This window comes from Prionailurus viverrinus, chromosome E1 (genome assembly GCF_022837055.1).
Source record: "Prionailurus viverrinus isolate Anna chromosome E1, UM_Priviv_1.0, whole genome shotgun sequence".
Taxonomy (NCBI): Eukaryota; Metazoa; Chordata; class Mammalia; order Carnivora; family Felidae; genus Prionailurus; species Prionailurus viverrinus.
In genome coordinates this window covers 46494692-46514211 of record NC_062574.1, presented here as the reverse complement: position 1 = coordinate 46514211, position 19520 = coordinate 46494692, and the positions used below count along the sequence as shown (strand labels likewise).

Sequence of the window (19520 nt, the reverse complement as noted above, 5' to 3'; positions counted from 1 at the left end):
GCCTCCTCATGCAGCAGGTCGTGATCTGCATCTTCTTAATTCAATGAACCAGCTCTGGCTTCTAAATACACACGGAGGAACTCAGGCAAGTCAATGTAGACACAGGCTGGTGTGGGATTAGGAGGGTTGGAGATGACCGTGGGTCCAAGTGACCATTGACCCAGGGAAGTACTCTTCCCTCATGCACCACTGGCATCTCCTCAGCAAGAGGGAGCTAGTGGAAAAGTGAGCAGATAGGCCAACTTTTATAATTATTTGTGGATTTTTAGAAAAAGAAATTTTATTTTATTTTATTTTATTTTTTAATATGAAATTTATTGTCAAATTGGTTTCCATACAACACCCAGTGCTCATCCCAACAGGTGCCCTCCTCAATGCCCATCACCCACTTTCCCCTCTCTCCCACTCCCCATCAACCCTCAGTGCATCCTCAGTTTTTAAGTCTCTTACGGTTTGCTTCCCTCCTTCTCTTTTCTTTTCCCTTTCCCCTTCCCCATGGCCTTTTGTTAAGTTTCTCAGGATCCATATAAGGGAAATTTTAAAAGTATCCAAAATGTAGAATAAAACAGTGTGTTCTGACTTCTACCCTACTTCCCTACCGAAGGCAAGGACTGTAACGTGTGTGTGTGTGTGTGTGTGTGTGTGAGCGTGTGTGTGTGTGTCCATGTCCTTTGGAGAAACCCTATGCATCTAAAGCATGTATTTGTGCATATATTCTTTCCCTCCTTCAAAGAAAAATCACACACATTGTTCTACATCTTGCTTATTTTCACTGAATGTATTTTGAAAATCATTCCGTATCAGTATCTACAGATTTTTGTTTGCAATGGCTTCATAGTATTCCATGACAGCTACATACCATGATTTATTTAATTGCTTCAGGGGCACCTGGGTGGCTCAGTCGATTAAGCATCCGACTGTGGCTTAGGTCATGATATCAGGGTTTATGAGTTCGAGCCCCACGTTGGGCTCTGTGCTGATGGCTCAGAGCCTGCTTTGGCTTCTGTGTCTCCGTCTCTCTCTCTGCCCCTCCCCAGTCATGCTCTGTCTGTCTGTCTCTCTCTGTCTCTCAAAAAATAAAAATTAAATAAATTAAGTAAAAAACTTGTTTCACTCATGACAGGCATTTCAGTTGTTTTGGGTACTTTGCAACTACATGCAATTGTGTAGCAAATCTCCTTGCATATGTGGCTTGATGCACATTTATGAATATACCTACAGGGCCATTCCTATAAAAAATAGCTGTGTTAGTGGTTTGTACATTTTCCCAATTTTGGTGGATATTACCAAAGAGGCTGGGAACATTTCTACCCTTGTCTGAATGTGACAATAAACGGCCATCCCCCACCCCCAACATTGGGTGTTGTCAATTTTTTATCTTTACGCTCTGATTGGCAGACTTGGCATATTGATTGCACATGGCCTGGGCCCCCAGGCAGTGGAGAATGATGTGGGGGGTGGGGGTGAATGAGACAGGGGAGAAGGAGTGGTTCTAGGCAGCCAAGCAGACAGCCACTGGGTAGGTGATGCTGGGTGAGCTGAGAACCAACAGGACACCTGCCCTCAGCACAAGGGGAAGGTTCCAGGCCATCACCTGCTCCAGCTTGAAGACTCTCCCAGCCACCTCCCTCCCCACACTAGACTTTGGCAAATACCAACTTTTATTCAAAAGGGGAAAAGCACCTTCAAAAGCTTATAAGTGAGGGGTGCCTGAGTGGCTCAGTCGGTTAAGTGGCCGACTCCGACTCAAGTCATAATCTCGTGGTTCGTGAGCTCAAGTCCCACATCAGGCTCTCTGCTGACAGCTTGGAGCCTGGAGCCTGCTTCAGATTCTGTGTCTCCCTCTCTCTCTGCCCCTCCCCGTTTGCACTCTGTACCTCTCTCTCTCTCAAAAATAAACATTAAAAAATGTTTTAATTAAAAAAAAGCTTATAAGTGAAAAAAAGAATATAAAGACAAAGCAAACTAAAGAACAGACTTCATGAAAGGATATGTCCAAAGAAACATAGAAAAATCGGCACATAAATAGTTCTACTCAGTCTCAAGGAAGTGATAGACAACAGGAGGATTCTAGAAAAGTAAAGAGAGTGAAGTACAAGATAGGGCGATGGAGAGTCAGCAGGCTGACCCCGGGAAAGAGAAGGAGCGGAAGAGAAGGAGCCAATGTTGCTGGAAAGAAAGAATCAGGGAAAGAACCACAAAACCCAAAGACAATCGTACCTGAAAACGCACAGACGTGGTGCCTTGTGGATATTTCCTGAAGTGACATTTACGTGAACACAGTATAACGTGTGGAGAGGCAGACATTGGTACAGGAGACAGAGAGGTGATGCCACAAATGCGCCCCAGCTATTCCCTTGGAGGAGAAAAGAGAAGCCAAAAGTAAACATAATTGAATTGAATTAAAAACTATGTGGAAACAAAGAGATCTTTCAGGCTGTCATTGAAAGCCCACCCGGGGACCCAGGAAAGGAACTGATACAGATGATCCACAATCAGAATGGTGTGAAGTTACTGAACCTTGTGGATAAACAGAATCATCTGGGGCGCCTGGGTGGCTCAGTCGGTTGAGCATCCGACTTCGGCTCAGGTCATGATCTCACAGTTCGTGGGTTCGAGCCCCACGTCCGGCTCTGGGCTGACAGCTCAGAGCCCGGAGCCTGCTTCCGATTCTGTGTCTCCCTCTCTCTCTGCCCCTCCCCCACTCACACTCTGTCTCTCTCTCCTTCAAAAATAAACATTAAAAAAATAAAAAATAATAAAATAAAATAAACAGAATCATCTGGGCTGGTATCAGAAACGATGATCACATCAGAAGGTCGTACCAGAAGGATCACATGGTGTGTGACAGAAATACTCTTGCTTCATAACAACACTGCATCCCAACACACAGTGAAGGAGAATCTATATGTTCTGAGCAAATGACAGAATATTCCGGAATGCTCTGACAACTGTCTCGTGAATGCAAGACCTTATGAAATACAGCACCCATGAGCCCTTTCAAAATAGAAAATATACATCATGATCAAAGTCTGCCAACAAAGGGTGAAGTTAAATAGTGAAAAAAGAGAAGCTGTGGTCAGCAATGAGTGTTTTACCCTCAGCATAAAACCCCTAAGCAATGGTGGGAACGATTACAGAAGAGAGTGTATAAGTGTCATAGATGCAAAGAACACCATCCTGAGAAAATCAGCACTGGGAAGAGGACGGTGGGCCATGGGTGAGATGCAGAAGTCTTCGTCTTTTAGGGCACAGGGTCCAGAGATAGTTTTAATGTGTTGTTCAAAATCAGATGGTATTGTGGGGGCTGGGAGTCCAGGCAAGTGCGGAGGGCATCCAAGTGAGAGGCATCTCGGCATGGGTGTCAGGGTCCAAGCCGGCTGAGGAAGCCCTCCCCACTGAGGGTCAGCCCAGGCTGGGGTGGCAGAACCCAAAAGGGGTGAGAAGAGCATCTCCATGGGTGGTGGCTGGGTGTAGGACATCAAATCCCACATGGGGTGAGGCTGGGGCAGAGTGGTGGGGGTGGGGGCGGACATGGGTGTGGAGGCGGGGTCAGACACCATGCTAGGCTCAGCTTTTCATCTCAGCACTCTCTGATCTGTGGAATGCAGGTAAGGACCCCCAAAATCTCCTCCACTGTTATTCTAGACACTTGGAAAGACTTCTCAATGGGTGGGTCCTTGGCATTACCCCTGATTAGGGCTTCGACATATGAATTTGGGGGAGGACACAGACACGCAGTCCATGGCAGGTGACACCTTCAATTCCAAACCAGAATCTGTTCTTCCTGCAAGCCCAGCTTTGCCCATTTTGGTTCATTGCATTCCCAAATGCAATGGTGCTCAGCCTTCAACTTAGGAGTGGCCCCTGATTCCTCTCTTGCTCATATCTAATCTGTTAAGATATCCTGCTGCTCTGGGCGCCTGGGTGGCTCAGTCGGTTGGGCGTCAACTTCAGCTCAGGTCACGATCTCATGTTGCCTGGGTTCGAGCCCTGCGTCAGGCTCTATGCTGACAGCTGGGAGCCCGGAGCCTGCTTCGGGTCTGTGTCTCCTTCTCTCTCTGCTCCTCCCCTGCTCTCACCCTGTCTCTCTCTCTCTCTCTCTCTCTCTCTCTCTCTCTCAAAACATAAATAAACATCAAAAAAGTTTTAAGCTATCCTGCTGCTCTTTCTTCAAAATATCAATGTCCAGAATCTAACCATGCCTCTACCTGCCCACTGTTCTGCCCACTATTCTTAAGTGAGTGCCTGTCACCATCGATGCACTGAACATTTGCAGACTAACTGGACTTCCAGTTCTCTGACTTCCATATGCTTCTCAGCAGCTTCACATGCCTCCATGTGATTCCTCAAACATAACAGGCCTGCTCCTGACTCTTGTGTCGTGACCCCAGCCCTGAGTGACCCTTGTCTTTCCAGCTGCCGCCTCCTCCAGCCACAGGGGAATGGCTCTTCAGGGGCTTTGAGGGGATGTGCACCCCTGCTGTCACCCCAGACCTGCCTCTGTGGGGAGCTGGGACCTAGTCTTTCTCCTTCTTCAGATTGCTGGCCCATGAGCACGTGATAGGCACCATGGTGGGAGAATCTCTAAGTGTGCCCTGTAGGCATGACGAGGAATCCAACACATTTTAACCAATACTGATGACAAGAACCGTGTCATCGGCCAAGGAAGGTTGTGAAGACTTTGGGGCCAGAGGCGGTGGCAGCCAGAGACCAAGTGTCCATCTACGACCATCTTTGGGACCCAACCTTCACAGTTACCATGAGGACGATGCAGGCATTGAATGTGTGAGGTTAAAACGGGGCTTCTACTGTCAGAGTGACTGTCAATTCTCCCTGGCAAGCCCCTCCTTGGTGCTGTCACCGAGGCTTTCTGGAGGGTCCATTGGGCTTCTGGGTAAAAGCCAGTTCCTGTGCACTGCCGTGTCCTTTGCATATGGCCAAGTGTCCTGTCTGTAGCTGAAGAAAGAAACACACAGGGTGGCTGAGTGCACCCTGCAGCCTCTTCCTGCTTTGACCTGAGACCAGCAGGGAGCCATGAAGCCTGTGTGCCAGCGATGAACTGCCAGCTCATAGAAGCCTCTGGTAGTAGGTTTGCTATTCCTGCCTCCTCCCTCTGGATGGGATTGTGTGACTCCATCCTGTTGACATCAGGCATGGCCATGTGACGTGCTGTGGTCCATGAAGGAGGAGCCTAAGAGGCATGTACCTCTCTGAGTGGCTCCTCTAGGATCCACTCTATTGCTTCCCTCTTCCTGTCACAGACAAGGGCTGCTCCTTCAGGCTGGGTCCCCAAGCAAATGGGGCCCACTACAGACATGTAAGATGAGTGAGAGAATGGCCTTCATGGCTCCAGCATTCTGAGATTTGGGAGTTTTGTTACAGCAGCATCACCTAGAAAAAGCTAACTGATACAGTCCTGTGCACAGCAGGTAGCTTGTCCAGGATGAGGATACCAAGTATGCCTTTCTGGGAAAGTCTGTAGCTCTGAACTGTCCCCTTCACAGACTCAGGCACTGCCTCCCAAGGGAGAAGTGGTAAGCAGTGCCCCCTGAGTCTGCCTCGCCCCACTGGGGCTCTTGCAGGGAGACTAAAGAGCAGGCGACTCTTCCCTTAGTTCCCAGAGCCGTGAGCGGCTCCGAGGCTCTGCCCTTAAAGGGCCGCTGGTGTCAAGAGGGCAGTGGAGGAAGACTGGCCTCTCACAGGCAGATGACAGTCACAGAAAGGACAGGCCTGTCCCTAAGCAGCCTGTCTGAATGGCCCAGACCAATTGCAGACAGAGCCACTTCCGGAGGCCAAAAGAGAGATGCACACATTTGCACACACATGCCTCCCTGCTGCCAGCTGCATCCAGGTTGTGTGAGCTGGGAAGGAGGGGGTGAGTTTGAATCCTGGGCTGAGAGCAATCATGTGGCTCGCCTAAGGTTGCACAGCGAATAAATAGCAACATGGAACTTTCCAGGGCATTTCACAAATCCCACCTGAGGAGGAACAATTTTCTTTAAGGGCATGTTGGAAAGAAAATGAAAACTTGCAGACAAAATGTCACAAGGACTAGTGAGGAAAGGAATGGTCTTTTTATGATGTGTCCAAAGTCAGGGTGGCTTTTGGTTGACCCCCCCCCCCCCCCCATCGAGGTGACGAAGGACAGGAGGCATGCAATGACAACAACCATGTTCTTCTCTCCGGGAGGAGAGTTTTGCCCTCCTGGCAAAGGAAAGGACACAGGAGGTCGCGTAGCCACCCCACCCCCACCCCCAAGGGTCTGAGCGGGAGCCGCGGAGCCCGAGTAAATGGAAGTTCACAAATTGAAAATTCTTCTGCTTCTGGCAAACTCCTCCCTCCCTAGCTCTGTCTGTTCTGTGTCATCGTTGAACACGTCGGGAGGGGGAGGTGTGTGCCCGCGCGCACACACACACACACACACACACGCATCCGTGCACGCACACGCACAAAACCTCAGAATACATGAGATCTCCCTCTGCAGCAAGAAACGAACCAGCAGGCTGTTTCTTTATTTACTGAAACAGCCAGTTAAGAGATGCTTGTCAATAGGATCCCAGAATTTTAGACTTTTCCATTTACGTGAGTCTGGGTTCGTGGATAAGACTTTCCAAATTGGTATCTGTCTTGCTAAGTCCTCCCTGGCTGTTTCCTGTCATGGGGCATAATGCCGGCCAGGTGCACCCGAGTTGCCGTTTGAGATATTGAAAACTTTTCTGTCCGTGGGAAGCTTGGCGGCTCATTTAACCAGGTTAAAGGGGAGGCTTGAGGATAGCTCGGTGCCAGAGCGAAGGGGGCTGGTCGGGAGCATGTGATCAAGGCAGGAGCCCATTCAAGGCCTCTGGGGTCTGGTGAGGCCAGACCAAGAGTTGGGGACTGACAAGAGGAGAGCCCACACCAAAGGTGGCCCCAGCCTCACACTCCACCCCACCAAGAGCAGGAGACGAGGCCAGCTTCACGGGGGGCCCCTCTGTGGTCACACCGTGCCCCACTGAGAAGGGCTTGATTTAATGCTCTGTTGTCCTGCCGGCTCGAAATGGTTGGTGATTCTAGGACAAAGGTGTTTTCATTTTGCACTGGGCCCTGCAAATGGCTGGTCTTGTCCAGAGGAGGCTTCGTCATGCCTGTACCCGCCAGCCACGCCAGCCACAGGACATTTGCTATTCGTAGAGGGAAGGGCTTGCTCGGAAAATCTAGAAGGAAGTCAGCTGAGCCCTTCCCTGTTGTGGCAGGCGAGTGTGTTGGCTGTGGTGGAGTCATGGTAAGGGTGTTATCCTCACAGGAAGCAGAAACCAGAACCGTGCATTCAAATGTTTCTGAGGAAAACTTTAGCAAGTAATCGACTGGTCACGTGATGCCCTGAGCCCCTCGCTTCCCCCATTTTCTGACCAGTCCTGAGAACAGAACCAAGAGGCTGAAGAAGGAAGCAGAGAAATGCCAAGAAATGCAGAAGAGGGGGATGTGGTGAGCGGCCCCTGGGTGAGGGGTTCCAGCTGCAGCAAGAGAGACACCCAGAGGGACGGGGCCATGTGGCTGCCATCAGCTCTGCTGCTGCTCTCTGTCCCAGGTGAGCGGGGCTGGGCAGGTCTGGGTGACAATGGTGTGGGGCAAGGCTGGTGATGGGGAAGGGAAGAGATGAGGACACAAACAAAGAGAGGAGGGGGTGAGCTCAGAAAAACCTCACCCAGACGAAGAGGAAGAGGAGTTGATGGTAAGATGCTTCCCACAGGTGAGCACGTACTGAGCCCTAAAGAAATTGGCTACTTTAATCCTGATGACCACCATTTTGAAAATGAAGCAGGCTGTTTTTTTAAAAAATGTTTATTTATTTATTTATTTTTGAGAGAGAGAGAGAGAGAGAACAGACGTGGAGGAAAGGCAGAGAGAGAGGGAGACAGAATCCCAAACAGGCTTCATGCTGCCAGTGCAGGACCCGACATGGGGCTCGAACCCACAAACCGTGAGATCATGACCTGAGCTGAAATCAAGAGCTGGACACTTCACCAACTGAGCCACCCAGACACCCCCTGTCTTTTTTTTTTTTTTAAGTAGGCTCCACGCTGGGTGTGAGGTTTGAATTTACAAGTCTGAGATTAAGACCTGAGCTGAGATCAAGAGTTGGACCCTCAACAGACTGAACCACCCAGACACCCCAGGAATACTGTCTTATGCACCAGGCCAGGGCGAGGGGAGCAAAGAACTAATACTAACTGGGCTAAATGATGTGTTCACCCGGTTTTCCCCATAATCTGATCCAATTTTTATTGCAATCCTATGAAAACAAGAGACCATGATGCAGAGACAGGCAAATAATTTACCCTAGACCAATTCATGCAAGGCAACCAAGGTTCAAAGAGAATATGTTTATTGCCAAGATCACTGCTCTTCTTATAACACTTATATTCAAGGTCATCACTTTTTAAAAATAATACAATGGTCACTTACTACATAAGCCTCCTTGTGAATAGCTGTTCATGTATCCCAGGTGCTGACGCACCCCCCATGGGGGGTTCTGTGCCTCCAACAGGTCTGGGCTGGCCCCAGGGGCCCTGAACTGTGAGCTGCTGGATGGTGACACTGCTGGGGACTTGTCCATCCTTGTCTGAGAGTTCCCATAAACGATGTTTCTCTCTCTCTTTTTTGTTTTTGAACACTGGAAGGACAATATTTTATTATAAAAGGGGAAAGAAACAAGACAACTCACCAGTTTGCTCTGATCCTGTGAAAACACAAATGTAGCAATTAGAAATCAGAGTAATCCGATGTCAGCGCTAACCGTCAGAGCCCAAGGAGGAAAAATCTTTATTTCATTAATCCCATTTCCCCACCTCTAGCTGTATTAATCAAGGTGCACCAAAACCCTTAAAAATATCACTCCCGTGAGATTGAGTCCTGAGTCAGGCTCTGTGCTGATAGCATGGAGCCTGCTTGGTATTCTCTCTCTCTCTCTCTCTCTCTCTCTCTCTCTCTCTCCCTTCCCCTCCCCCACTCGTGCTCTTTCCCTGTCTCTCAAAATAAATAAACAACAACAAAAAAACCCTTAATATAAATATCACTCCCAAAATAGGACACTAAAACTCAGAACATAAAGATACTCTGCATGGTAAAGCTGAACAGAAAAACACACTTTAGACTTTTAAAACTTGACCAAGTTTTAAATAATATTGCTTTACAGAGATTATTTAATTTAAAAAATTTAGGGGCACCTGGGTGGTTCAGTCAGTTAAGTGACGGACTCTTGATTTTGGCTCAGGTCATGATCTCACAGTTCATGGGTTCAAGCCCCCATGTTGGGCTCCGTGTTGAAAGCTCAAAACCCGCTAGGGATTCTCTCTCTCTCCCTCTCCGCCTCTCTCTCTCTTTCTGCCCTTCCCCTGCTTGGTCTCTCTCTCAATAAATAAACTTTAAAATAATAATAATGATAATAATAATAAATTTAAAAACTAATGCACATTCTAAACATCCAGTTTTGGTAGTCAAGATAAAGTAATTTTATTACAAATTTCAGGATCTAAAAGTAATTTGTTACATTTACTAAGATAAATCTGAAATGGCCTGTATCAAGCATGTGTGTCCTGCATAGTGACCCTGTGATCCTCAGGCATGAAAAGACACAGTCCCACCCCTCCCCCTTTATTGATGTGATCAGCCAGATGAAAAAAAAATTATGCTGAGTCTCAACTAGTACATACTGATTAGGATCATTTTGGTTTATCACTCTGGCATTTAGATTATGAAGAGTTCAGGGAAAAAAGCCTCATTCTTGAATTCTGGTAAGCCAAACTAAAGTCTCAAGGGTGGCCTCCAGAAATTCAAGGTTCTCTTTTCCTACTTATTTCAATAATACTTAGGAGATTTTCTGTATTTATTTATTTTTGTTTAAAAAAAATTTTTTAATGGGGGTGCCTGGGTGGCTCAGTCAGTTAAGTGTCCGACTTCAGCTCAGGTCATGATCTCACAGTCTGTGAATTCAAGCCCCACGTCGGGCTCTGTGCTAACAGCTCAGAGCCTGGAACCTGCTTCTGCTTCAGATTCTGTGTCTCTCTCTCTCTCTCTGCCCCTCCCCTGCTCATGCTCTGTCTCTCTCTGTCTCAAAAATAAATAAAAACATTAAAAAAATTTTAAATAAAAATTTTTTAATGTTTTTATTTATTTTTGAGACAGAGAGAGAGAGGGAGACACAGAATCCGAAGCAGGCTCCAGGCTCCAAGCTGTTAGCACAGAGACTGACAGGGGGCTTGAACTCACAGGGGGCTTGAACTCACATGCCATGAGATCATGACCTGAGCCGAAGTCAGATGCCCAGCGGACTGAGCCACCGAGGGACCCTGACACTTTCTGTATTTAATAAGAGTTATAATTCAATTGGTCTGTAAGCCCAAGTCCAAAAGTCCTTGCCCCATGGCAAGAGGCCGCACAGGAGCTGGTTGACCAGTAAGACTAAGACCAGACAAAAGGAAAACACACTCGCCAGGGTTGTAGACAATGACCTTCCAGCAACAGAGACAAGCCCAGCGGGATGGCCATACACAAGAGGGCCTGTGGAGACCTCAAGCTACGCCATCCTCCTGCTTCTAAAGGAGATAAATCTCTCTCTGTCTACCCGATTACTTGCCATTACACTTAACAGGCAGGTCTCTTTTACTTTATATTTATTTCTTTTTAAGATTACCAAAGACTTCGACTTACAATTGGAGCTGTAAGAAGCCTCTGGGGGTGGATGGGTACAGAGCAAGCACTGTCCTGTAGGATCTTAGAGAGAACTCGGGCCGGGGAGGAGCAGTGCAGCACCCCTGAGGTAGCTGAGACAGCGGAGGAGAGAGCCCTCACGCTCCAGCAAGGACAAGGTGGGGAAGAAAAACCACAAGGAGGGTTGTGGGGTGGGGGTGGGGGAGGGGATGCCGGGCTGCCTCAGGGTCAAGGTCAGGGTCTAGGTGTAACAGAGCATCTCTAACAATGTTTTCTTACCCAGACCTGAGGAAGCAGCTCCAGATCTCGAAGGCTAGGGCTTAAGCAACTGAAAGAGTAGGTAAGGTGGAAAGCCAGTCCTAAAGCGTCCCCGACCCCATCAGAAACGCAGAGAACAGCGCCCCCACAGCCTGAGGCTGGGACAGCAGCAACTGCACACGGTTCAGTGTTGTGGCTCCCAGTCCCCCCAGCCGGAAGCCTGCGTCGGGAGGGCCTCAGACCCGGGCATTTTGCCCCGTTGAGCAAGGTTCCTCAGCCTCTCCACTGTCGGCATTGGGGCTGGACCATTCTGTGTTGAGGGGCTGCCTTGTGCGCTTCAGGATGTTTAGCGGCATCCCTGGCCTCTGCCCACTGGATGCCAGGAACAACTCCCCACCCCTCCAGTTGTGAACAACCAAAAATGGCTACAAACATTCCCAAATGTCTCCTGGGGGAGCAGTATCACCCCTTGCTGAGAACCACTGCTTTGCAGATTATTGGTGGGAGAGGCAGACAGCCTTGTGATGTAGAATATAGGTCAGTGAGCCACTTGAGCTTGCTTGCTGGGAAATCCAGTGAGAAAATGCAAGGTATTTAAAATGAGGAATCGGGGCGCCTGGGTGGCTCAGTGGGTTGGGCGGCCGACTTCAGCTCAGGTCGCGATCTCGAGGTCCGTGAGTTCGAGCCCTGCATCGGGCTCTGGGCTGATGGCTCAGAGCCTGGAGCCTGCTTCCGATTCTGTGTCTCCCTCTCTCTCTGCCCCTCCCTCATTCATGCTCTGTCTCTCTCTGTCTCAAAAATAAATAAAACGTTAAAAAAATTTTTTAAAAAAATGAGGAAGCAAAAATTAGTTGGGTATTTTGCCCAAATAATTTCTCCCTGTCCTTTTGCCCTGGGTTAACCTCCTTCCTTGTTAAGAACAGATCAGACAATGGGGTGCCTGGGTGGCTCAGTCGGTTAAGTGTCAATTTCAGCTCAGTCATGAACTCATGGTTTGTGGGTTCGAGCCCCGTGTCAGGGCTCTGTGCTGACAGCTCAGAGCCTGGAGCCTGCTTCGGATTCTGTGTCTGCCCCTCTCCTGCTTGTGCTCTGTCTCTCTCTTTCTCAAAAATAAAATAAACATAAAAACATTTTTTTAATAATAAAAAAAGAACAGATCAGACAATAGCTGTTCCTTGGCATAATGAGGACTCCTCGGGTGCCTGGGACCGGCATGGCTCTCCAGGAAGGAAGCACAGGGTTTAGGGGGCTGGGTCCTAATCACTTCATACTGGAGCTTCCTGGGTGACTGGGGGAGGGAGGACAATGTCAAAACCTTGGGTTTGGCAGAAGAGCTAGAGATGAGGCCCAGGGCATGGCAAGGCTGGTGGGTGGCTGCCGAGGGGTGGGGAAGGGAGCAGTGTGGAGCAGGGAGTCCCTAAAGATGTCAGGTGATGGCAAGTGTTGCCACAGGTTTCTGTCCCAGGAAGGACATCGAGTGTGAATGTCCTTGAATCAGAGCCCAAATGAACCCCTTCCTGATGGTCTCTTTCTACCCCTGGCCGACTCCCATCTCCAGCATGACCCAGACATATGAACAGGAGGTCCCACCTATACAAGCAGGGATTATAAGCTTGGGACTTACAGGTGATCATTTGGGAAGGGGACATAGCCAGAAGCTGAAGGCTTCCTTCTAGCTCTCAGTACTGTGCTTCATCTAGACTTCCTTTGTTCCCATTCTTGCTTCCTGTTTTCTATTCCATCTATCCATCCATCCATCCATCCATCCATCTGTTTATTCAGAATATACTCAGTGGCTTCATTCAGTTCTTGGTAATTGATGGACACAGCCATTTCCTCTAGGTACTGACAGGTCTGGGGACCCAGAACCTATCTGAGGGCACCCAAAATCTTCCTCTCCCTCCACTTCTAAGTTGGCTGAGCCCACACAGGCTCTCTGTGTCTCAGAATCTCACACCAGGGAGCTTCAGAGGCCTCCCCCTTGTGTCCACCTACAACCCATACTTCTCAGTTCCTGACCCCTCCCTCCTTGAGCCTTAGGGTGACCTCTGGGTTTCCAGGGGATCTGACCCTCAAGGCCCCTCCAGTCGAGGCTCTTCAGGTGAAGAAAGCACCGATGGTCTTTTTCAGGCTTCTCATCTCTGAGTGGCCCCAGCACTGTGACAGGCACTGAGGGGGGATCCCTGAGCGTGCAGTGCCGGTATGAGGAGAAATACAAGGCATTTACCAAATACTGGTGCCGACAACCATGCTTGCTACTCTGGAACCAGATGGTGGAGACCAGAGGGTCTGAGGGAGAGGTGCGGAGTGGCCGTGTGTCCATCGTGGACCATTCTGCAGACCTCACCTTCACAGTGACCTTGGAGAACCTCACTACAGATGATGCAGGGAAATACAGATGTGGGATCGCGACAATCCTGCGGGAAGAAGGACTCAATGGCTTCCTGCCTGACCTCTTTTTCCAGGTTCAAGTGTTTGTTTCCCCCAGGTAAGACCCTACTTTCCTCCGGTGCCCCTGAAGAAGGGATCTGAGCTAATTAATGCCTGCAGAGCACCTGAAGAAATCTCAGCTCGGGAGAAAAGAGCTAGCCCCAGTGTTTGTGCCTTAGAGACTCAGTGGGCGCGCTGTGTGGGTGTGAGTGTGTGGGAAATATGGGTGGGTGGGAGTGTGTGTGTGTGTGTGTGTGAAAGAACACGTGTGTGCATGCATGTGTGAGAGAGTATGTGTGCGAGTGAGGGTGTGAGGGACAGTGTGAGTGTGACATCCAAAGCCCCTGCTGTTGCCCCAGGTCCTGACAATATTTGTGGGCCTTGAGGACTGAGGCTGGTGTCGCTGCAGAGGGTCCTGTGACATGTGATTCTATCAGGCCCAAGGGGCTCCTGCCGCCCTCCTCTCCTCACAAGACTGCGTGTCTTCACCTTCAACCTTCCTTGAATCGACCTCTCCGGTGTTCTGCCAAGGGGGACCAGGCAGGATGGCTGCACTGGCTGGTCTCACTTTTGTGCCAACTTTCAAACACTCCTGTTTCCAGTGAAATGAGGGACACTTAAATGCTTCATGGGGAAGGCGATGGCTCTCTGGTCCTGGTTTATAACCTGTCCATCTGCAGAGCAGATTGGGATGGCGTGGGGTGGGGATACGCCACGCTCTGGCCAGGTCTAGGTCTGGCAATGGGGAGACGGTGGTCCCGGAACATCCAGCCCAGTCCCTTCCCTGAGTTCCCCCTGCTTTGTGAACTCAGAACCCTGCAGGTGACAGGTGCCTAGCTAGGGAGAATCATGCACCGGGCACTGGGCCTCTGTTTTTCACCATCAGCCTTCACGATAGCCTCCAGCAGCAAGAGCTCTGTGACATTGGGACCTCCAACGTCCCTGGTAGTGAGCACAGATCCAGCCAACACCAAGGTAACATGCGTGTGTCCCAGTGTCCTTTACCACTGCCTGGCTCCTTCCCTAGGGAGGGGCTTCCTAGATGCAAGTTTCCTCAACTATTCACTTATTCAACAAGCATTTAATTTGCTTGTTATGTGCCAGGAACTGATGTAAATGCTAGGAATATGACAGAGAACAAACAGACAAGCCTGTGCTCTCAAGGAAGTCCTATTCAAATGGGTGGATTTAGACAATGGGTAGATGGATAGAAAGACAGACAATTAGATGATACGGATAGTTGATGGATGGATGGATGATGGATGGATGGATAGATGACAGATGGATGGATGGATAGATAGATAGATAGATAGATGGAAGAAAGATGTCCGTTAATAATAATTCCTACGGAGGAGAATTAAGCAGGTGTCAAGGATAGGGTGATGGGGCATGTGGGAATATTATGGGACATGATGAAAGGAATCAAGATTCATTGAAAACAAATAACCAAGAGACTGTTTCAGTCTGAGTTTCTTCAAAATCAGATCTTGAGACAAGGACTTACGTGCAATTCATTTATGGAGAGGTGATCCCAGGAAGTATAGTGAGGGAGCTGGGAAGTGGAAAAAAACAGCAAAGTATAACTTTGACAAAGGAGCTATCACACTAGTAACTGGGCTCTGTCCCACTGGGTGCCCTGGGAGATACCACATAGAACATAGGACATTCCTCAGAACTCTCCCACTGAGTGGTGAAGAAGCTGAGGTAGTGATCCACATACATCTATTCTCATGGTGGAGGAAGATGGCGGGCTTTGCTATTTTCTTAGAGTAACGAAGGAAGGCCTCTCAAATGAAGAGACATTTGAGCAGAGACCTGAAGGAAGCAGGAAAACCAACCAAGCAAGAATCTGGAGAAAGAATATTGCAGGCAGAGAGAGGGTCACTCTTGGGACCATGGATTCTGTGGCACTTCTAGCCTATTCTGCTCAGCAACCACACACTCCTATAGCTAGAGAGAGCCCTCAGGCAAAGAGATGGGCGAGTTGGAAGTGGGAAACCACTGGCGGGTCCAAGACTACCCACAGCTGCCCAGAGCTCAAGCAGGCAAAGAGCACATGAACCAGGGTGCCAACAGGGTTTGCAAGAGGGGCCCAGTGCATCAGTGGAGAGGGGCAGGCATCAGCCAACCCCTCAGGCTGCAAGCCTGGCAAGGGGTTGGGAAGGTAGAGAGTTTAAACAAAAGCCCAGTGTGGGGGAGGGGACACAACATTGGTGAGGAGCTGAGGTGGTGCTAAGTACTGGGACCGAGGGTGTGAGAGGATTGCAATGAGCTGAACTTGGGGGGGGTCACTCCTGGGGCTTGATGTTGTTGAACAGTTTCGGCAGAAGAGCTGCTCCCATGATGGACAGTATTGAAGGTGAGTCAAGATGAATTTGAGCGAGGAATTCACTCAAAGGGGGCATTTCATCCTTGAAGTCGGGGCCAGAAGGAGCTGAGTTCCTGTGAGTGTTGAAAGAAAGCTGTTTCCGGGGGTCTCCCTTCCTCTCCATTCTTCACCACTGCATCCTCTTGCGTCTGCTGCATCCTGACGCTCAAGGTCAACTCTTGAGCTGAAGGACAGGAGTCTGTGGCCCTCAGCATGGGGCTGTCTGGCCCTGATACCAACCAGCTTGGACATTGATACTGACTTTTGAGGCAATGGGACCTGAGCACAATAGCAGGTGGGGAAGAGGCAGAGCCTGGGCCTCCTGTGGAGGAGGAAACTCCTGCCAGTCACTGTGTTCCTCCTACAGGTCCCTGCCTGGCCGCGTCCACTTCCTGCTCCTCATATTCCTGAAGGTGCCCCTGCTTCTGATTATGCTCAGTGCCGTCCTCTGGGTGAACAGGCCTCAGTGGGCAATTTGTGGGAAACACAGTCAGCCTGATGACGACGGCCTACAGCCCTCCTTGCCCATCGATATCCTGTCCAGAGACATCACTGTTCAGACTAGAGAAGGAGGAACTTCTGCCCCCAAACTTTATTTCTCTTCTCACTTTATTGCCAAAAACTTGTAAACAAAACAAAACAAAACAAAACAAAACAAAACAAAACACCTTGAAAACATGTAATGAAATATATCACACATACAAAAATGTGTGTATAATGTAGATGTGCCTGGTGATTGGCTGGGCAGCACGCGGGAAACATTCCACAGGACCCCTAACTTGCCAGCAGAAATTGGTGCCAGGCACAGACTAGTTGGTCAAGGGATCCCAAAGCGAGGGCCCGCTTTTGGGTGACCTCCCCCTGCTGAGAACCCTCAAGGCAGCCTCTCAACTCAACATTCCTTCCTTTCTTCACTCGCTCACCAAATATTCACCAAGAGCCTATATAGCGAAGACTTATTTCTAGATTATGGGGATAGAGCAATCAACAAAACACGAGCTTTGTGTTCTCACAGTTGGTTTCAGAAAATAAAGAAATAAATAATACTGGTTTGTAATAAGTGTCATGGAGAAGAAAGGGTAAGAGTTCAGAGGATGGGGTGACAGGGGACAGGGACAGCCTCTTGGGTAAGAGCCTCAGGCAGGTGAGGGAGAGAAAGTGGAAAGGCTGAGCAAAAGCAAAGCTCAGGGCAGGTGAGCACCGTGACTGAGGCTAGTGGGGCAGGAAGCTGGGGAGTCAGGTAGATGTGGACAGGCCAGGCAAGCTTTGAGGGGGGTGGGGGTGGGCTGCGTCTTCTGAGAGATGGGGAGCCACTGAAGGTTTTCAGCAGAGGAGGCTCCAGGATCAGATGTGAAGATGCCAAGGCATTCACTTGAGGATTGGTTCCTAAATGATCTCTGACCTCTGAGAAATCACCAAAAACAACCCCAATCTGAGCTGGGTTCCTGGGAGTGTTGATGGCAGGAGAAGGGGTGGGGCTTAGGGTAAAGAAGCTCTTTCTGAAAGCCAGGTCCTGCCCCGGGGAAACCCTCTATCTCCTCTCAGTATCACCCACCTAACCCCCAAAGTCAGCTGTTGAGCTGAGAGGCTAGGGGTGAGTATATCCAGATATCCAAGTCTAGCCCAAATGTGGGTTATTAGGTCTACTGGATCTTTGATCAGAGAGACTTGGAGGGGGGTAGAAAGGAGAGACCTGGGGCCTCGTCTTGAGGAAGCAGCTCACCGTCTGTCACCATGTTCCCCGCAGGCCCCTGTTTAGCAGCGTCCACTTTCTGGAGTTCCTGGTCTTTCTGAAAGTGCCCCCACTCCTGACCGTGCTCAGTGCTGTCCTCAGGGTATCCTCCCCCTTTGTGGGGACCCCAACTAAGAGATGCTTCAGTCCTTCGTGCCTTTTGATATGCTGCCCAGACATACAGCCCTTCAGATTAGAGAAGAAGATAAGATATATTACATCTTATTTATCCATTTTTCTGTTGATGGCTTTGAGTTGTTGCCCATTTGGGGCTTTTCCACAGCCAGTGCCGCTGTGAACATTTTTATACAGGTCACCTAATATATATGTGAAATAAGTTCACTAAGGTAGATGCTTAGGGATGGAATTGCTGGGTTTTAGGGTTTGTGCATGCTCAACCACACTAGATAATGCCAAATGATTTTTCCAACCCCATTAACTGCCCCAGTTAATGCTCCCATCAGCAATGGCTGAGAACCCCCATTGCTCTGCCTCTGTGTGACTACTTGGTTGGTCAGACATTTTAGTTTTGGGGTTTAGCCATTTTGAAATAGTTTTCATTTCACAATTTACAGGATGGCCAGACTGTGCAGCCAAGGTCAAAAGGCAAGTAAGCGTGACCCAGGAAAAAGGTCAGTGCAGGATTCGAGGTCACTGAGAACAGACAACATGCACACCAGGCTCAAGGGGAGCAGGGTTTACTTACAGCACAAGGAGAGAGAGAGGGAGCCAGGCTGTGCATCTGTTCCTACAGCTGGTGCGTCCACTCTACAGCCAGCATGGGCAGTGTGGTCGCATGCACCCCAGTTGTCTTGCACAAGAATCCAGACTCCTTCCCAGTGAGGTCTGAAATATAGGAAACTGGGGTGCTCCTGAGGGTCACTGACTCTAGCACTCAAGCAGAACAAAGTAGCATTCAGTGAACCTGAAAGGGATTTCCGCAAAAGTCAATAAACCCAGCACAGTCCATGTGGGATCCTATCTCCCGGTGAGGATGTGTTCCAGGCACATTCTTTGTGGGCAAGAAGAAGTCAGGGAGGAGGCTGCCATGCCCAACCTTCTTGTGGTTTTAATTTAAGTTTCTCTGGCTGCCATCATGTTGAGAACCTTTTCACTTTCTATTCCATTTCCCCTTCTGTTCAAGTTTTGCCTACCGTTCTTACGTTAGCTCTCTTTTCCTTACTGGATTATAGGACTTGTTGGAATCATACTCTTGTTTGGTAAAATTTTATCAATTATACATTTTTCATATGTGCTCACATAATTTGTGGCTTGTCTTTTCATTCTGGAGTCTTTTCATAAATATAGTTCTGAATTTTAGTGTATTTGAATTCATCAAAATTATTATGGTTTGTGCTTTTGGTACCATAATTTAGAAATGTTTCTTATCCCAAAGTTATAAAAATAACCTCCTATATTTTTTCTTAACAGTCTAAAATTTTTGCAGTTCACATTTTAAGTCCTTGATCCAACTGGGATCGGGTTTTTTTTTCTTCTATGATTTGAAGTGGGAAGCATTGTCCTTTTTCTCCATATGGATAACCACATATTCCAACATATTTATCAGTTTTCCTTCTTCCCCCATTTACCTGAGTTATATCAGGTGTCCAGGTAAAAACAGGTCTGGTTATGGGTGCTCTATTCTGTTTAATTGGGCTACTTACTTATCTGTGTTCATTACCATATTGTCCTAATCACTATAGCCGTATAAAGGCCCTCCAAATTTTTCCTTTGTTTAAAAACTAGAAATAAGATAAAAAGATAAGAAGAGAGATTAAATAGGGTCAAGAGACTCATAATATAATATCAAAAATGTTCAGGATCTAACAGAAATCATTCACCTTGCCAAGAACCAGCTGTCTATAGATTCAAGGCAATCCCTATCAAGATTCTAATGGGATTTCTTACAGTAGTAGGGAAAAAAAACTCCTAAAACTTATGTGGAGCCACAATAGACCCTGAGTACCCAAAGCAATCCTGAGAAAGAAGAACAAAGCAGGAGGCATCACACTTCCTGATTTCAAGCTATATTATAAAGCT

At 48.5% G+C, this 19520-nt stretch overlaps 1 protein-coding gene across 2 annotated transcripts; it reads left to right on the top strand.

Annotated features, from left to right (window-relative positions):
• Nucleotides 1-7401: 7401 nt before the first annotated feature.
• LOC125152065 (protein CD300H-like) lies at nt 7402-16794 on the top strand. Of its 2 annotated transcripts, none has more exons than XM_047833775.1 (3): nt 7402-7570; nt 13081-13438; nt 16116-16794. In XM_047833775.1, the coding sequence occupies exons 1-3, from the start codon at nt 7438-7440 to the stop codon at nt 16375-16377; spliced, it is 753 nt and encodes a 250-aa protein (XP_047689731.1). In that variant the 5' UTR covers nt 7402-7437; the 3' UTR covers nt 16378-16794. The 2 variants fall into 2 exon arrangements, with proteins under 2 accessions (XP_047689731.1, XP_047689732.1); XM_047833776.1 differs by lacking the exon at nt 7402-7570 and adding an exon at nt 10222-10850.
• The last annotated feature ends 2726 nt before the right edge of the window (nt 16795-19520 follow it).